The sequence below is a fragment of the Onychostruthus taczanowskii genome, unplaced genomic scaffold, assembly GCF_017590055.1.
Source record: "Onychostruthus taczanowskii isolate IOZ18803 unplaced genomic scaffold, ASM1759005v1 scaffold12, whole genome shotgun sequence".
Taxonomy (NCBI): Eukaryota; Metazoa; Chordata; class Aves; order Passeriformes; family Passeridae; genus Onychostruthus; species Onychostruthus taczanowskii.
Window position 1 is genome coordinate 9,813,278 of NW_024498351.1, and position 17,987 is coordinate 9,831,264.

Below are 17,987 nucleotides of genomic sequence, written 5' to 3' on the forward strand. Positions count from 1 at the left end.
TTGGGGCGAACGGCGCTGGCAGTAAAAGTAAACAAAAAAAAGGGGGCGGGGGGCGAGGAAAATAAGCTGAGCACTGCCCCAGTTGCTGAGCACTAACATCATTGTAAACCGAAGTTCTGTTCTGACTTTGCAACCGTAAACTGGAGGTAGCTCCCAACAGCCGTACCTCGGCACTCCGGAGTCACTTGATTTTAACTCTGCGGGTTCGCAGAAAGGAACAAGGACACTTCTCGGGACTGCAAACGCGCCGAGCTCCCAGCGCCTCCCGAGCTCCCGTCCCATCACGTGAGGCGGGAGTTCCGCCCACAGCCCGTCACAAAATGGCGGCGGCGGCGCTAGGACCCCGCGGGCGCCACGGCATTCGCGCGCCAGGCAGGAGGCGGGTCCCAAAGCCCTCTGTCCCGCCCCCTTGACCTCGCCTGCTTTTATTGGAGAAAGGCGATGTCAATCTCGCGCCTTCACCTATCACCAACGCTCGTCTCCTGGCCCCGCCCCCTGCGGCCGGGCGCCACTTCTTGGGAAGTTGACGGCTGGAAGTGGCGTTTGGAGCGCGCCGCTCCCGGGTTCTGTGGCAGCCCGGCCGCAGCCCCCCCGGTGCCATCGAGCTGGAAGCGGAGGGGCAGTGGTACGAGCGGAGCCCGGAACAGCAGCAGGAGCGGCGGCGGCCGCTCGACCCCTGTCCGCCGCCGATGGAGGCGAGCCTGACGTGCGCCGTGTGCCTGTCGCTGTTGGAGGAGCCGGTGACGCTGCCGCTGTGCTCGCACAACTTCTGCCGGGGCTGCGTGCTGGAGTGCCTGGCCTCGGCCGAGGCCGCCCGCCTGCAGCAGCTGCAGCGGAGCCCGGGACAGGCCCGTCTTGGCCGCGGGGCGCCGGGGCCGGGCCCGGGCCCGTCCTGCGCCCGGGTGCCTTGTCCTCTGTGCAGGAAGCTGTGCCTGCTGCCCCGCGGCGGCGTCGCCGCCCTGCCCGTCAACACCACCCTGGCGGAGGTGGTCAAGCTCTACCGGGCCGGCGCGGCGGGCGCCGCCACGGCCGGGGAGGCGGCGCTGGGGCCGAAGCCGGGGTCCGACCTGCTCTCCGTGCAGGCGTTCGGGGGAAGCTGCCAGAAACATCCGAGCCGGCCGGTGCAGCTCTATTGCCGCATGTGCCGGCAGGCGGGGTGCGGGCAGTGCGTCTCCGAGGAGCATCAGGGCATCTTCCACTCTGTCAACCTCATAGACACGGTGTACCAGGAAGAAAAAGTAAGCGCGGCCCTCTTCTTCCGCTCTGGGGGACTGGCTGGGAGGTTGGGCTGTCCACTGGAGATTGTTTTTACTCAGAAACACAGGAAAAACCTCGGCGTGGGGCAGGAGAGAGGCAGAGCGCTTGTGCTGCTTTGGGGCAGTGAGGGGTTAGTTGTTTGTGGCCTGCCGGGTTGTGCCTTTCCGGGCTGCCGTCACACTGCATCCAGCCCACACAGGGGACCAGGCGGTATTACACTAGCAACAGATCTGAACCCAACTTACTGAAGGACCTGGGGAGTTATTTTGGAGTCATGTCGGGTTTTTTTTTTGTTTGATTCGGAGTGGTGGGGGAGGAGTGTTGATGTTTGGTTATTGTTGTTTCTCCAAGTTCAGGAAGATCGAGCAACTCCAAAAAAACACCCACAGATGTTTTGTTTATAGGCTCTCTAGCTGCGATAGGTAATTTGGGTCACAGATAATTACATATTTAGGGTTATATAGTTTGGGTGAGTAATAATAAATGTATAAGCAAGATGCTTTACAGTCTGCATAAGAAGGCAGCTGCCTGCCATAGTGGGTGGTTGCCTGGTTGTAGAAGTTGTGATTTTTAACAAAATAAGAACCATTGGCTAGAATGAGCTTTTCATGCCCTGTGCAAGTTGAGATGCAGGGTGGCAGTTCTCTTGTGCAGTAATTAAAACAAATGCAGGGCAGTGATGAAAGGTACAAGTATAAAAGTTTAAGTACAGCACTGACTATTCTTTAAGACAAAAGTTGCTTTTACACTGATTTTCCTCCTGTCTTTCCCATCACCAGTTGTATGTCACTTGGGAAACTGGTTTGGAAAACAGCCTTTGCACTAGACATACTACTACATAATGTAAAGCAGTGATACTGTAGAGAAATAAAGGAGGAAGACTCAGTGATAATATTAGTTTAAACTCAAAGTGAAATATATTGCTTATGAACAGCTTTCTGGTTTAGCAATGTGAGGCATAAAAAGAAAAAGTGAGTATCACACAGCTTTTTGCCAAACTGGAATAACACCATTAAAACTTACATTGTGATAGATGTTTGTGAGGGGAGGGGTTAAAAAAGCCTGAGGAAAACAATGTTTTAACTAGAAAGTAGTCATTCTATCAGTATGTATTGTAGGTGAGCCTAAGAACATTGCTTTGAGAAACAGCAGAAGAAAGTTTGTGTACTGATCCAGGAAAGCCTTAAGTGATGTTTTGAATCACAGGCTTTTTTACTATATTGTTCAGAATATAGAATTGATAGGGTTGGAAGGAACCTCTGGAGATCATCCAGTCCAGACTCCTGGCAAGGCAGGGTCATCTGGAGCAGGTGACACAGAATTGTGACCAGGTGGGGTTTGAATGTCTCTGGAGAGGGAGATTCCACAGCCTCCTTAAGCAGCCTGTTGCAGTGGTCCTCCACCCTCAATGTGAAATAGTTCTTCCTCATGTTGAGGTGAAACTTATTGTGGTTTAGTTTATGGCCACTGTTCCTGTCTTTTCAGTGGGCACCACTAAAAAGGGCCTGGCACCCTCCTTTTGGCACTTGCTTTTGAGATATTTATATACGTCAATGAGATCTTCTTTCAATCTTCTTCAGACTAACCAGGCCCATCTCCTGCTGTCTCTCCTCATAAAAGAGATGCTCCAAGCCCCTGATCATCCTTGTGGTCATCCACTGAACCCTCTCCAATAGCTCCTTGTTTGTCTTGAACTGATTCTAGATAAGCACTGAAACTTTTTTTTTTTTTTTTATTGAATGGATGAAGTTGTAATTAAGTGTTTCAATTGTCTTGCAGTTAACCTTCTTTAGCACTCTGAAACAAATGAGGATAATAAATGAGAAGCTGGTGAATGAGATCTCAAAACAACCGAATGATGCAGATGTGAGTTACAAATGCTGGATATTCTGTGTGTATGTCTTTTAGTCTCTTCCAATGAGAGTTTATTCACAACCTGGAGCATACAGGTGCTCCTTGTGGCATAGATGTGCTCTGAGCTTACTTAGAGAAGTGACTCTGTTTGGACATTGCTATTGCATTTACATCTGGTCTTGTGTTCTCGTGCTTCTAGGTGATGCTGAAAAATGAGGTGGAGATAATTGAGCTGAAATTTGGAGAAATTTTCAAAACTCTAGAAGCGAAAAAACAGCAATTACTAGAAGATGTTGAAAATCAAAGAGGTAAAAAAGAGAAAGAGTTTCAGATTTGGAAGAAAATGAAAGAAACTCACAAGAAGACCATTGAGAATTTTTTGAAGGATTGTGAAAAGCTTGTCCATGAGTGTGATCCTCAGTGTTTCCTGGAGGTGATTACATTTTGGTTTTGATAGCAGTTGTCTAAAGAACTCAAATAAGCTTGCTGTATTGTAGATATGATTATAATCAAGCAAGAAAAAGTCAACAAATGAAAAATATAGGTTAAAATTACTTAATGTTTCATACTTTTTGATAACAACATTTTTCATTTTTAGAAAAGTCTGAGAAAGTTTTATATGCAGCTTATCAGTGATTTTTACTGTTTGCTTTCCTAAGGAACAGCATATTGCTGATTTCTGGAATAGGTCCTTTGGTGCCTCCAGATAAATAGGATGCTAATAAAGTACAGAGTTCGACTTATGTTTGGTCAAGGACTTGAAAAGGAAAATTTAACTTTTACTTGAAGTAAAAGCAACTCCCACTTTTGGAGAAAATACTGTGATTCCAGTGATTAGTATGTCACTAATCACTGCCACATCTCTCTTTCTCAACTTACTCCTTTTCTTTTCTGTTGTTCCTCCTCCCCCTCTTTTCTTGTCATTCCCCATCCCGTTTTCATCTTCCTCCTCCTGTGTCTCCTGGTTTGCTTCATATTCTGCCTGTTCCTTCTGTTTCTCCTTTGCCTTCTGTTTCTCTTTTGCCTTCTGTTTGCTCTTTCTCCACTTTCGCTTTTGGTTCCTTCTTAACTTCCTCATCTTTTTCCTCCCATTCCTCCTGTTCACCTACTTCCTCTTTCTGCTATTTGTTTTCTTTCTCTTTAACTTAACACCTCCCTGTCTGCCCTCCATAACAGTGCATTGGGGTTTTTTGTGTAAAAATCTAGTACAGTGAGATCACCAGATTTTTATAGGGAAGCAGCTCTAATCCTGTCAGGTGTTTTACTTTTCATTACATGTCCTTTGGGAAGTCCTGTGTGAGCACAGTGCAATGCACTGCACGTCTTGCCACCATTATCCACCTGACTAAAAACTGAAAGACACCTTTTTTGAGCATATTGAGAGCACATAGCAGAGCCTTTCCTGTCCAAGAAATGCAAAATAGTCCTTCATTTGAATGTCTGAAGGTACCTGAACTTCTGAAACTTACCAAGTGACGATATGGCCCATGATTTGGCCCATGGGCTCTGAAGGAGTTTTTTTTTTTATTTATCACAAAATATTACAAGATAAATAATTGTCATGGACATACTTGTTTAGGTTGGGTTTTTTATGTTTGTTTGCTTGGTTTTCTAATGTTAACAGCATTATTTTCTATAGTTCTGTGAAATGAAGACAGGTACTTTAGTGCTTTTGATAAAGCAATAACTCCTGATAGTTGGAGAAATGTCATATCTTACGAATTCTCATTTTATTTATAGGTTGCCTGTGGCTTGAATACAAGGTATATTTTTTTCTTGTTTTATTAGTTCTCTAGTTTTCTTTTCTATTTTTAACATGAAAAACTAAAAAATAGCTGCATTGGATATCATAAGATAAGCAATTTAAAACTAAAATAGTATTGAGTAATTGAGAGATTATAATACCTTCATATTTTGGTATATTACAAACTTCAGGAAATGTGTGAAGAATCTGAGTGACATACTATCTGGTATTACAGATAATCAAGCTTTTAAATTATCTCCTTACTAAAAAGTGAATATAGAAATTCATCAGTACTTGGGGATTGGATATTTTCAGATTTCTTATTTAAACTCAGGAACACTGAAGCATGCTTGAAGCTTTTACAGAAATCTTTGTGTAAGAGACTGTGGAAATTGTGCAGTATCTTTGTTTTTGTGTTGGTAGTGTACATACCCTGTAATGTCTTCTAAGGGTTCTTAAATACATTTCTTATAACCTTTTAACCTATATTTTAGAAAGAATATTGGAAATGGAGTTCTTTAAAATACAATGTGTTTCAGACTAACATTAACAATACTCTCTGAAGAAGCAGTATACTTCAGAGTCGGGCAATGTATGCTAAGGAAAGTGGAGGGGGTAATTTTTTTGTGGACCTATCAGCACTACTTCTTGCAGTTTTCATTGATTATGAATTTAAGTGAACAAATTGTTAGGGAAAAAAAAAACTAGAGAACTTGAAATTTTATTGTAGACATAATTTTTCTGATTCCTTCTTCTTCCTAGGGATTTCTTTATAAAATACTTTTTTTTTTTTAATGTTAGGCAGCTGTTATTTAGCTAGCATGTAAGCATGAAGAAATTTGTTCAAGTTGCATTTTGCAACAGTGTTGGTTTTTTTTTCCCTTTTCCAGAATGAAAACTCAGCTTGATGTGATGAATATAGCATCCAGCTGGGAAAAACCACCAGTGTATGTGCCAAAGAAGATAGATATCAAGTCTGTGGTTAATGAAATCTTAGCCCTGGAGTTAACACCTGTTGATGCAGGCATGGTTCAAGGTGAGGAAGATGGACTTAATTAAGATGAGATTTGGGAAGTCTGCAAATCTGGCATTTGTGGAACCAATTGCTCATAAACAACCTGCATGGCAAACACATGAAAGAAAACATCTGAGCAAATGAAATGGATGATAAATTCACGAGGGGTTTTTAAATGCTTTTTATGAATGTGCTTTCTCTAGCAGGTTGCTAGGCTGTGTGTTTGCAGTCTGCAGTACTTTTGATACCCAGCCGATAGCGCCGCTGTCAGAAGCGTGTTGCTGAACTAGACGGGCGTTTGTTGTGTCATGCAAATGTTGGCTATGCTCACATTAACTGCCTTTACCTCCCAGGAGGAGGTGCTATGTTTTCTGTAAGGCCAGGCATTTACAGCATTTTAAAAATGTATTACACAGGCTTCTTGCTTATATCACAGAAAATTCAACAAGGACTAGGGTCTCACTTAGGGCACTATATATTTGTTCTTAAATGGAATCCATTTAGGTGCACAGGAACCTTTCGGTGTTTCCTGTATTTAATATATTGTCCATCACTACCCTTATGTTTTTTCTAATAGAGCTGCCTTATGAAGGAAATGAGAGCTCAACTCTTTTTAAAGATACCTTAAAGCAGTGGCAGGACCAGAAGAATATACCCAATACATTTCTTGTAAGTTATTGCCTATGTGTTCTTCAGCATGGTACTATTTTGTCTGTTTTGGCTTATCAAAATGAAATATGTCTGCTGCAAAATATTTTTCAGCCTGTAGCAGGACAGGATGAAGCAGATGGTAGGAGGATCCCTACTCGCTTTATGTCAATATCAGAAATGTCAGCATTTCAAAATATGAGCCATGAGGTATGATTGAACATCAGTTGTGAGTATGGCTAAGTTACTATTTGTTGTGATGCAACTTTCTAAATAAACTTTTAAATCAGTTTACTCAATAGAAAGTTACCCTTACAATTCTAGAATGAAATCTGACTAGGTATTAAAGCTGTCAGAATTTTACTCTTTTTTTGCCTTTAGAAAGCTGAAACTTAATCTTATGACTGACTTCAAATACTTACTTTTATATTTAGTGTGGCTTTTTGATATATCTATTTTCACATCTGTAGTTTTCTAATCCACATAAACTTCCCTAGTGTCTATTTGAAGAGGCCATCATCTGCCTGTATTCTGTTTTCTATAGAATAGAGTTCCGTCTTGTAAGACCACATAGTTTGACATGAAACTGAATTCAGTCTCTTTTTTGTTTCATTTCAAATGATGCAGTTATGCAACTAGATTTTTTTTTTTTTTTTTTTTTTTAATACTTACTAGCAGCTCCCTGTGGGTGGCTGAGTATTGTTCTGCACAGAATGATTCCAGTTACAGTTAGTGCCATGGCTGGCAGTGAATCTCATTATGCGTGTTCTGAGAATACCAGTGGCAGATGATTGAATTAAGAAGTTGCTTAGGTCCTTTAAATATAGATTTTCTTTTTCCTGCATTGTTTTGGAAAGTACCTATTTTCTATTGCTATTGAGAATGCAATTATATATAATAACAAAAAAAGAACAAAACCTCCACCATCTAACTTAATTTCAGATGGCTATTTTTCATGAGAATTTGATTGAGAATTTGTTTCTTAATATCTAGGTTAGTGTTTTTATCTAATTTTGGTTTTGACAGTGACTCTAAATACAGTTTTCTGTAGTCTTCTCTTTCAAAACCTACTTTGTCGTCTGTGTTCTATGTGTTCAGTTGTCTTTAAAGCACTTTTTTCTGTAATGACTTGTGTTCTGTTCCCTTCCAGTAGCAATGGAAAAATACATTAGAAACTCTCTAGAGTATAGGAAAACTGTTCTTCATTCTTAGTCATACTTGAGTTTTATAACCTCTGAATCCACAAATGCCATTTTAGATAATGTGATGGGTTGTTTTTTTTTTTCTGTAATTCTAGGAGCTACGTTACAAATACTATATGGAACTTCAGAAGCTCACCAATGTGTTTAAGACTCAAAATTTCCCTGCAAATAAAAAGTATAAATTTGTAACTGCTGAGGCCTCCAAGGATAAGTCCTCAGGAACTTCTTTTATATCTTCACCTACCAAAGCGAATAAGACAGATAAAATAAAAATGGGAACCCTGCAAAGAGGAGGTGGCTTTGACAAAAGAAACTGTTCTGGAAGCAGTGCTCATGTCATCCCATCCACAAGTAGGATCTTTTCTGAAACAAATGGTGACTTAAAATTATTTCATGAGGGAAGTGGCCAGGAAGTATCAGGTCCAGCCTTGTCAGAAACCTCTCCAGACTTGTTAATTAAAGAAAAATGGCCAAGACAGGCATCAGCAGGTACTGTTTCCAAGGAAATGAACTCAAGTTCTGGTGCTTTATTGGACTTAAAGCCATCAGCAGCAACTTCAGAATCTGTAGATGTTTCAGCAGAGAGACCTTCAGGTGTACCTTTTACTTTCAGTGCATCTAACAACTCAGTACCAAGATCTAGTAAAGATAGAGGTACATTTTCCTTTAAAAAGCAAGACAAGAGATGTGCTTTCCCTCAGTTTTATTTAGGGAAATGTGATAAGGTAGATAAAACCAATAGCCAGGATAAATATGGTCCTGAAACCAAAAACATAGTTTGTGATGCTTCAACAAGTCCTAATTTAGTCTCGTCAGAAAGTGAGAAACCACACATTTTGTTTCCCTTTAGCAATTCAGAAAGAGATTGGTCTGCAGAATCAGAAGCTAGCAATTCATGTAAGGTGTTACCATCATCCTCATTTTGTAGCCAATCTGAGAAGCCATCTGACAAAAAAACATTATCTCACATGAGGGAAAAAGCACCTTGTGCAAAGGAGCCTGGAGGATACGGTACACAAAAACCATCTGTCTTAGGGGGACAAAAACTTCACACCTCAGAATCCAGCGTGACTGTCGCTTGCGGTACTTCAGAAACCAACACCGGAGCTGGGGTGAATGATGTCTCCAAGACCCCTCTTCTCACCAGTAATTGTGCATTTTCTTTCAAAAGTAACTTCCCATTGCCTTCACCAGTATTTTCATTTGGAGGCATTCTCAGAAATACCTCTGATTTGCTGACTTCTTCCATGTTTTTTTCTGGAAACAGAACAGAGAAAATGGATAAGGAGAAGATGAAAACTCCTGACAAAACACTTCTAAATCTAGGGAAACCTGTGACTTCAGAGTGTGCAGAGCCTGCTTCTCTTCAGAATCATCCAAAATGTGAAGGCTCGTGTTTGTCTATGAACTCATCTGAAAACACTGAAAGTGCAGAAAGCCTTGGTGATGGTAATGCTCCTTGTCAGCCTTTGTGTTCAGGAGTCTGTCCTGTTGAAGATGAGAATGCATCTTCCACTCAACTCACTGCAGCCACACAACAACAAAAAAAGGTAAAAGATGAAGAAACTGTTGCTGCAAACAACTGTGTGTGTCCTAGAAAGGAGGATGAACCTGAGCCTGTACAATTGCAGAGCACAGCTTGTTCTGTTCCTGGCACATGCAGTGATCCATCTTTCGGAGGTTCTGTGCTTGCAATAAGTGAGACAGGAGAAATGCTAAGAGACAGCACTTCTGACACTTAAGAGCTAAGTCAAACATCTGTCTCTACTGATACCAGCCATGCATCAGAATATTTTCTGTTGCTGAAGACAAAATGTCAAGTAGAACAAAATCAGATGTGAAGAGAGACTGAAAAGGAAAATAAGCTGGAATGAAATAAATGCTACTTAACACATTCAAAGGTGGGGATAGTTGTGATTTTACAGCTGTTCTCCCCACTTCTTGCCAATTGAGGTATCTCTGTGTTGGAAACATAACTGCTTATGAGCAGTACAATGCAATGAAGTGATTTTTTTATAAGAAACAACCAAAAATGTCATGTCCTGCTCAAGACCAAAGCATAGCTATAGATGCTGCGTCTTCAAGCATGCAAACCTTCTGGGGTATGTTTGGGGGATGGGGAACTGAGGTGTCCCAGAAAGCGGGCTGGGTGATGCCTCAGTGGCAGGAGGCAGTAAATTGCTGTCTGTGTGCAGCAGCATTTGCACTTAAATGGGTAAGAGAACAGCCAAGAGCATTCAGCTCACAGGGAGGGAGGAGAGCCACAACAAAAATAAAGGATATTGAATGCGGTACTAAAAATTGTTTTACTTATCTCCCCTTGGCTGTTTCCTTTTCTGTGATGTGTTTAATGTATGTTGAAGGTGTAAGTTTGAGTGTTATTTCAATAATTTCTCTTGCACTTTTGAAATGGAAGCATCATATCAGTGTTCTTGTTACACGCTGCGGAAGGGTGTGAGTTACACTTCTGAAGTGCTGCTTTCAGGAAAAAGAAACATTGCAACTAAATTTCTGCTCTTTTTGGCTACAGTTTGGGAATACTTGGACAAATTAACTTGCTGTTTCATTGAAAGCTTTTGGAGAACCTAGCTTTTAAAACACAAAAATTTTCTTTTAAAATCTGTGTGTAATGACAAGAAAAAAGGAAACCAGCACTTCTTACTATATGTGTTAATGGTTTAGAACTCATGGAATTTTTAGTCTGAAAATCAATACAAAGGATAAAAATACCATCTTTTCTACTTTGCTGGCTATTTTGTTTGATCCAAGAAATAACTGCTTTAGTTATTGGAATACACAGACAGAAGCACTGTTTCAGAATAAAGCTCTATTTTGTTCATGCCTCAGCAAAAGCTGATGCTAAGCTTTAATGAAATTAATTCTGTATTAGATAGATATGTCAACTGGCAGTATTAAAATGCAGAATAATTAATATTCCTTCAGAAGTTTTCTCTGGCAACTAGAAAAATCAATAATCTGCAAATTACCTCTCTAACTCTAAAAAAAATTACTTAAATTTAAATCTCTGCAGTACTTACTAATATACTTTGACATAGAACTTAGAGCAGCTATTCTTCTTTCAGTAAGTGTTGACCTAATTTCTTTTGCGTTCAGTTCTTGCCCTCATTTTTTTCTGTGGCAGTGCATTCCTTTATTAAATGTGTTGAAAATTATTAAATGTTTCTAGTTTTTATTACAATAATACTACTTTTCTGTCTGCATTATAATAAGGAAGGTGATAAAAATTCTCTTTATGGTTAGTCTTTTAGTTCTTGATGTTCATCTCTTAAATCTTACGGTATTTCAATTTTCTCTTAAGATTTTTTCTGATGCTATCTCTAGACATTCTTGTCATGTTTTGCATGTGTAAGAGAGAAATGTTAATTCAAATCACTGGAAGACAAAGGCTGAGCGAGATGATAATGGCAGAGAGTGTCACAGGTGGAGGTTGGTCTCACTCTTAGCAAAAGCAAGAGAAATTGAACAATTTTAGAGTCAGATGAGGCACCTGTAAAATTCATTGCCAGGAAGTTGCAGAAAATGTTTGTTTTCTTCTACACTGACAAAAAAAAATTCTTAATGAGCTAGGGTTAATCAGAATCTATAAAAAGTTTCTGAAGCTTACATATTTTCAACCTGTCTTCTGTTAATTTCTGTTATTTCATGAGAGTTTGATAAAGTTAAACTTCCATGCAGATACTTTTTCTCTTAGTGAAAAGATACCTTCATAGACTCATAAAGCAAATACACTACTATGTACTACTTTGAAAGTAAAAGTTGTGGGTGTTGGGGTTTGCTCTAGTCCTGGGGCTGCTTTTCAAGCATTGTTGTCCAAGTGCCTGATAGCTCAGCATTCGGGTTTTACAGGGCAGATCAGATTCAGAAACCCCCAACAAGAAGATCCTTGCCCACTCCCTTAACCATACTATGCTGACCTAGAAGGGAGCCCTTCCCCTGTTCCCTGAAAATGCAGTGAGGTACAGAATAACCTCTGGGTCTTAGGCATGCCTCCTCCTGACTACTGTAAAAAAATAACCCTTTCCTGACTGGAAGCAGCACAGTCAGTGATCTTGAGTGAACCAGAGCTAATTCAAAGAAATGGGATTCAGAGTTGTCCTTCATGTGTATTTTGCTTTTTATCCATAGAGAATGGCTTATACCACTATCTTGGTCATCGTCATAAAATTCTGTGTGATGGTGAGGACTGATGTCAAAGCCTCGCTTTCCTAGGTTATCTAAACTTAGGTATGTGTATATATTTTTTTTCAGATTACAGGTAAACGAAAAGGCAGTGTTAAAGTGAAATATTTGTCTGAAAATACTGCTGAGAAATTTGCCCTTGCTGGGAAAATAAAACCCAAAACCAACCAAACAAAAAACAAACAAAAACCAAAAAAAAATACACCAGAAAAAAAACCCAAAGCACCAAGGAAATAACATATTTTACTAAACTCAATAACTTGTTTTACACAATTCTGTGTCTTCCTGATTCCTTAAGATACAAGGGGTAAAAAATGAAGCAATTCTACATATGGTTGGAAAATTTTATTAGTCAAACTTTGCTATATTGGTATGAAGCCCTCTATATATTTCAGATTTTGCAAACTAAATCTGCAGGCCAGTTTGAAAGCTTTTATGGTGGTTCATGACTATACTACATGATTCAATGGAAGCCTTGGAAAGCAGCTAAAACAATTTATTTTTTTTATAATGGCTAAAGGACTTTTTGAACATACTTCACAAAAGAGGTGAAAGTTTCTAATGCTGTCCTACTGAGAGGCTAATCTGTCCAGCTGTCAGAAATGTGATATTTGTTCAATATATGTTACAGAGCTATATTAACATATATGTCACTGCCTGGAAAAAAAGTGCAACTGAAAGATGAAGTGCAACTATTTGGTTTTGTGACTATTAAGAAAATAAAAACAAAAAATTGTTTAGTTGACATTAGAGCTGCTTAAATGTCAATTTTTAAAGGTTAACTTCCTAAAGCAAACTTGGCATTATTTTGTATTTTTGGTTTGTTTATTATTGTAATATTGGTTATTAAGTAAGCTTTATTCTGAAATTGTACTTGATAACTCAGATCTAATAACTTTCTAACATGAATACTGCTGATCTGTGTGGTAAGACTGTTAAGTGCTGGTGTTTTAGTTGGTTTTTGTTTTTCAGGTAACATACTTCAGTTTCTCTTTATAGTTTTCTTCCAGCTGTTTAAATGCCAGTAGAACATTATTATTATTATTTGGATCATCACAGTTGACTCAGACTTATTCTGGTTTAATAAAAAAAAAGGAGTATTGTTCTCTTTTAAGTTGCTTTAAAAATGAAGCATATATTGTATTCTAAAAATCACAAATTTATCACACCCAATAGATTTAATAAGCAGTGAAAAATCCTTGAGTGCATAGTAAGCTTGTTTAACCTGAAGAAAGAAAAAATTCATTCTTCATTTAACCTGAAGAAAGAAAAAGTCAAATAGATATGCACTGGAACTGTTACATTGTTAATAAACCCTGTTGTGTAGGTAGGGTAAAAATGAAGAGAGCATCTGGCATGACCTCAAATACTGCCACATTTGTTCCCTGGGGTCACTGCAGAACAGCTGTAAGCCTAAACTAATAATGCTGCAAAAGCTCCTGTTTCTATAATTATATTGAGCATATAAGACTCATGAGTAGTATTAGAAAAGATAATTTATTAATATTATATTGAGAACATGGTATGAATTGTTTGAATAACCTGTTGCAAAGCTAAACTGGAACACTGCAGACAAATCTGCTGGCTAAATAGAGCAGGAGATTGTGTGAGCTTTCTGTCAATGATGAAGACCCTGTCTTTTGCAAAAAGGACCACTAATTACTAAAAACGAACTTAATAAACTCAGTTCCTAGTAATTAAGAATACTATGTTGGATTTTTTTTTTTTAATACAGTCAATATTTTGTTGAAATACTGGAATTATGGAAGGTTTTGGATTGGAAAGGATGTTAAGGGCCTTTCAGTCACCTGGGTTGGTGCAGTCTTAGGCACAAATCCAGGCTGAGCAGAAAATGGATTGAGCCCTGCAGAGAAGCACTTGGCGGTGATGGTTGATGAAAAACTCAACACAAGCCAGCAATGTGCATTCACAGCCCAGAAAGCCAACAGAGTCCTGGGCTGCATCAAGAGAGATGTAGCCAGCAGGTCAAGGGAGCTGATTCTCTCTTTCAACTCCCACTTACAGCAGAGCATCCAGCTCTGGTATCCCCAGTAGGAGAAGGACATGGAACTGTTGGAGCAAATCCAAAGGAGGGCCATGAAGTTGTTAAGTGGAGTGGATCATCTCTCCTATAAAGACAGGCTGAGAAAGTGGGGCCTGTTCAGCCTGGAAAAGAGATAGTTGTGTGGAGACACCATAGCAACCAGTATCTGAAGGAGGCCTACAGAGAAGCTGGAGAGGGACGCTGTCAGAAAACATAGTGATGAGACAAGGGGGAATGGCTTCAAACTGCAATAGCAGGTTTTGATTAGGGAGAAATGCATTACTGTGAGGGTGATGAAGCAGTAGAACAGGATGTCCAAAGAAGTGGAGGAGGCCGAGTCCCCTGAATGTCTTCAAGACTGGGTTGGATGGGACTTTGAGCAACCTGGTCTAGTGGGAGGTGTCCCTGCTTATGGCAGGGGGGATGAAAAAAGATAATCTTTAAGGTCCCTTTCAAGCCATTAGAGAATTCTATAGTCTCAACTCCCCTGCTGTGGGCATGGGCATCTTTCACTAGGCTGGTTCAAGGGGTGTCTCTCAGGGCTCTGCCTTGGGACCGGGGCTTGTCAGTGCCTTTATCAACGACATTCAGGGGCACTGAGCACCACCACATTTGCAGGGGACGGGAAGCTGAGCGGGGCAGGGGCACCACTGAATGATGGCATCATCCAGAGGCACCTGGACAAGCTTGAGAAGTGGGATGAGAACCTCATGAGTTTCCACAAGGCCAGGTTCCAAGTGCTGCACCTGGGTTGGTGCAATCCCTGAGTCACAGATTTTTCCAGGTCAGAAGAGACCTCCAAATCTCTCATTTTAGTGCTCCCACCACCTCCAGAACATGCACTTGGTTGGCCCTTGGGGCTTTTCCATCTTCTTGCCCACTTCCAGAGGGGAGCACACACAGCCTGTGCCTCTCTTCCACAGCCCCTGTGGGCAGCATGTCCAGCCGCCCTGCATGGGCTCCACTGAGGAATGTATTTCCAGAACAAAGAAAGCAACAGCTGTAGCAATTATAGCACCATATACTTGTGTGGTGCCATAGCCAGTTTTTCCTGACTTCTACCATTGTGTAATAAAAATTTCTTGTGTTGATAAAACTAGGTCTGAAGGGAAGTCATATTTTCAATCTAGTGTTCCAAAGAAAAAAACGTGAGTACTTTTTCGTCTTTACCCCAACCTGGGTCACTGTACAATACACAATTAAATATAAGCAGCCAAAAGGATAGGGTTATTTTCAGCCTGGATCATGCCAGTGTTCCATCCCTAAACTTTTGTACCAATACAAGCATCAGTACAGCCACATTTACACTTGCAGCTGATGAGCAGCAGAGGGAGGAAGAGTTGCAATCTATAAGCTGTTTTGTTTTCCCTGTTCAGTCTAACGCTCTAAGTATTATCTACTTTGTTGGTATTTTCTGCTTTCTCCTTCTTTTCGTTGGGATCCGACAGCAAGTTGGAGATTTCTTCTTTCCTCTCAGCATGTTGCCACTATCTCCTTACTGTAGTAATGATCTCCTCTGCCCCAGGCTGAACAGACCAATTGATCTCAGTTACTTCAAATATGGTTTCCCTTCCAGACCCTTCAACGTTTTTGTTGCCATCATCCTGACTTTCTCTAATGTCTTAATCCTTTTTTCATATTGTGGCACCCAAAACTGCACACAGTGCTCAAGGTGAGGCTGTCCAGAGCAGGACAATCCCCTCCCTTGCCTGGCTGGCGATGCTGTGCCTGATGCACCCCAGGAGAGGATTGGCCCTCCTGGCTGCCAGGGCACAATGGCTCAGGTTCAATTTACCATTGACCAGGGCCCCCGTGTCCCTTTCCACAGTGCTGCTCTCCAGACTCTTATTCCTCAGTTTATGTGTACATCCAGGCTGTGTGGAGAGGTTTAAATCTCCTCAGTAGCTTCTGCCAGTGCTCCCTTTGTGCCTGACTGGCTGCTGAGGGCTTCTAGGTCTGGGTGGGGCTTGGGGCTTGTTCCTGTGTCCCTGGGTTCGGGAATTCCCCTGTACATCTTGATATAATCCTCACTCCCAGACTCAAGATTATCTTTGAACTTATTTTTTTAATGCCACATCTTCATGTGCACACCCATAAACATAAATACATTACATAAAATTCACAGTGTGTGGTATTACCTGCCATGCATCTGAGTAGAAATTTTGAACCTGGGATCTCTGTCATCCTCTCTTCTCAAAATGGGAAATGGCCTTGTGCTTCAGAAGAAATCTAGCTACTCCCACAACAACACAAAATGTGGAGATCTGTTTGAATGTGTTCTGGATTCTGCCCATGCAAAGTACATCCCAGCATGAGAAAACTAACAGCTTATTTGGAGAAATGCCATATAAATTATACAAGTTATTCAGATATCAGTGTAATAAGAGTTAAATTTTTTTAAAAAGCGGAACAAATTGAATGGATAAAAGAAAAGATGTGGCAACAACATAAAACACATACCAATATATCAGAAATTATCTGATATTCAGTTAAAGATTTCAGCACTCAAGCTTTGTGCTTTTCCCAAATGTAGTGACAATGTCCTGTATTCTTTAGGGAGGTGCACATACAGAACACAAAGTAATTCAAAAGGAGCACAATTTTGGAACTTCAAACTGGCCTTCAAAGTAACTCAAAAAGCCACTAGGGAAGCTGAAAGATATTTACAGACAAATTTACATTAAAATTTACATCCTTGTAGGCTAAAAGGGGCAAGAAAAATTTCCCTCTTGAATACGAACCTCTAATGACAAAATTAGATGATCAATAATCTCAAAACTGACCATAAGAAGCTGATTACCAGGCTATTCCATCTCAATTACAATGCAGTACTAGGTGGAATGTGATAATCCCATGTGTGGAGCAGATTTAATTAGGCAATATAGTAAAGAAAATCACAGTTGATCTGCTAAGCAGTGTTTGCATACACTGCTTTTCTGAAAAGAAAAAAAAAAAAGCATAATTTAGAGAGAATACTATTGACATCATAATTTGGAAGTGAATGGGATTGCTGGACAGTCAGTTAAATCTGAACAAAATGCTGGAGGACACTGAAAAAAGCTTACACATTTCACAGGGAAAGTGCTTCTTGAGCACCACTACCTGATATGCACTCACCCCTGCTGTGCTAGGCATTTAAGAACATCTGCAAAAGGCAGCAATGTCATAGAATGGTAATGTAAAAGCAAGTCCTTGTTTGAAAGCTTTCAGTGCACAATATGGCTATATGCACACGAGATACAGTATTTCTACAGGTTTTGATAAGGTTGATTAATATTAGTACATCTAACAAATATTGTCCTATTTTAGCCCAACTTTTTATTATGTATGGTGCAAAGTGAAGTGTCCTTGCTAGATTAAAAAGCAAGACTAAACAGAATTAGAAGGTAGTGTAATATGGGAGAAAGTGCAACTACTATGCTAAAGTGTTAGAAACTATACAGCTGTACATTAAAATCTATTGTTGTATTGTGCTTTTTGTTTCATTAGTAGGTCTATGGTTTGATTTGTGATTTAGTGGTTTTCCTGGGTGCTGTTTTTCTTTTGTTTCCGCCTTTTTCCTAGATATTTCATCAGCTAGTTTCTAGTTTCTATCTGACAACTGGGATTCAACAGAGCTCGAGGGGGAAAAACTGCCGCCCCCCTCCCTTAACTTCAGCTAGCCGGGGAAAGAGAAGCGGCAATCTATAAAGCTACAGATATATAAAAAGCAAAAATCTTTATGCATCAGAACTACAGGCAATTATAAACAGTGTATCTCTGAACTTTACAGTTCTTGATTTTGCAATGTAAGTGCATCTCTATCAGGGTTTTCAAATGTTGTTGCTTTCAAATTTCGAGAAAAATAATTCCAACTATGCAGCAACAAATACAGGTAGGAAAAATGAAAAAAATTATTATTATATTATTATAATCTGTGAATAATCCAGACTGTTTGTCAAATTCTCAAATCCTAAGTATCTAAGGCATTTGGCAATCCTCTGACTATCTGTGCTCTCCAGTAAATCATGCTATTTATCCAGT

General features: G+C 40.2%; 1 protein-coding gene across 2 annotated transcripts; it reads left to right on the plus strand.

Moving 5' to 3' along the window:
- The first annotated feature begins 447 nt into the window (after nt 1-447).
- LOC121348398 lies at nt 448-12,149 on the plus strand. 2 transcript variants are annotated; one of them, XM_041427843.1, is made up of 9 exons: nt 448-1,238; nt 3,037-3,123; nt 3,311-3,544; nt 4,852-4,874; nt 5,746-5,891; nt 6,448-6,539; nt 6,633-6,728; nt 7,816-8,866; nt 8,988-9,167. In XM_041427843.1, the coding sequence occupies exons 1-9, from the start codon at nt 690-692 to the stop codon at nt 9,014-9,016; spliced, it is 2,307 nt and encodes a 768-aa protein (XP_041283777.1). In that variant the 5' UTR covers nt 448-689; the 3' UTR covers nt 9,017-9,167. The 2 variants fall into 2 exon arrangements, with proteins under 2 accessions (XP_041283777.1, XP_041283776.1); XM_041427842.1 differs by having other exon boundaries at nt 451-1,238; nt 7,816-12,149.
- The last annotated feature ends 5,838 nt before the right edge of the window (nt 12,150-17,987 follow it).

What these genes read in the sequence shown, in the direction of transcription:
- LOC121348398 (XM_041427842.1), top strand. Translation starts at nt 690, where the DNA reads ATGGAGGCGAGCCTGACGTGCGCCGTGTGCCTGTCGCTGTTGGAGGAG. An exon ending in TGATGCAGGCATGGTTCAAG is followed by an intron (nt 5,892 to 6,447) that starts GTGAGGAAGATG and finishes TTTTTCTAATAG; the next exon opens with AGCTGCCTTATGAAGGAAAT. An exon ending in TTCAAAATATGAGCCATGAG is followed by an intron (nt 6,729 to 7,815) that starts GTATGATTGAAC and finishes CTGTAATTCTAG; the next exon opens with GAGCTACGTTACAAATACTA.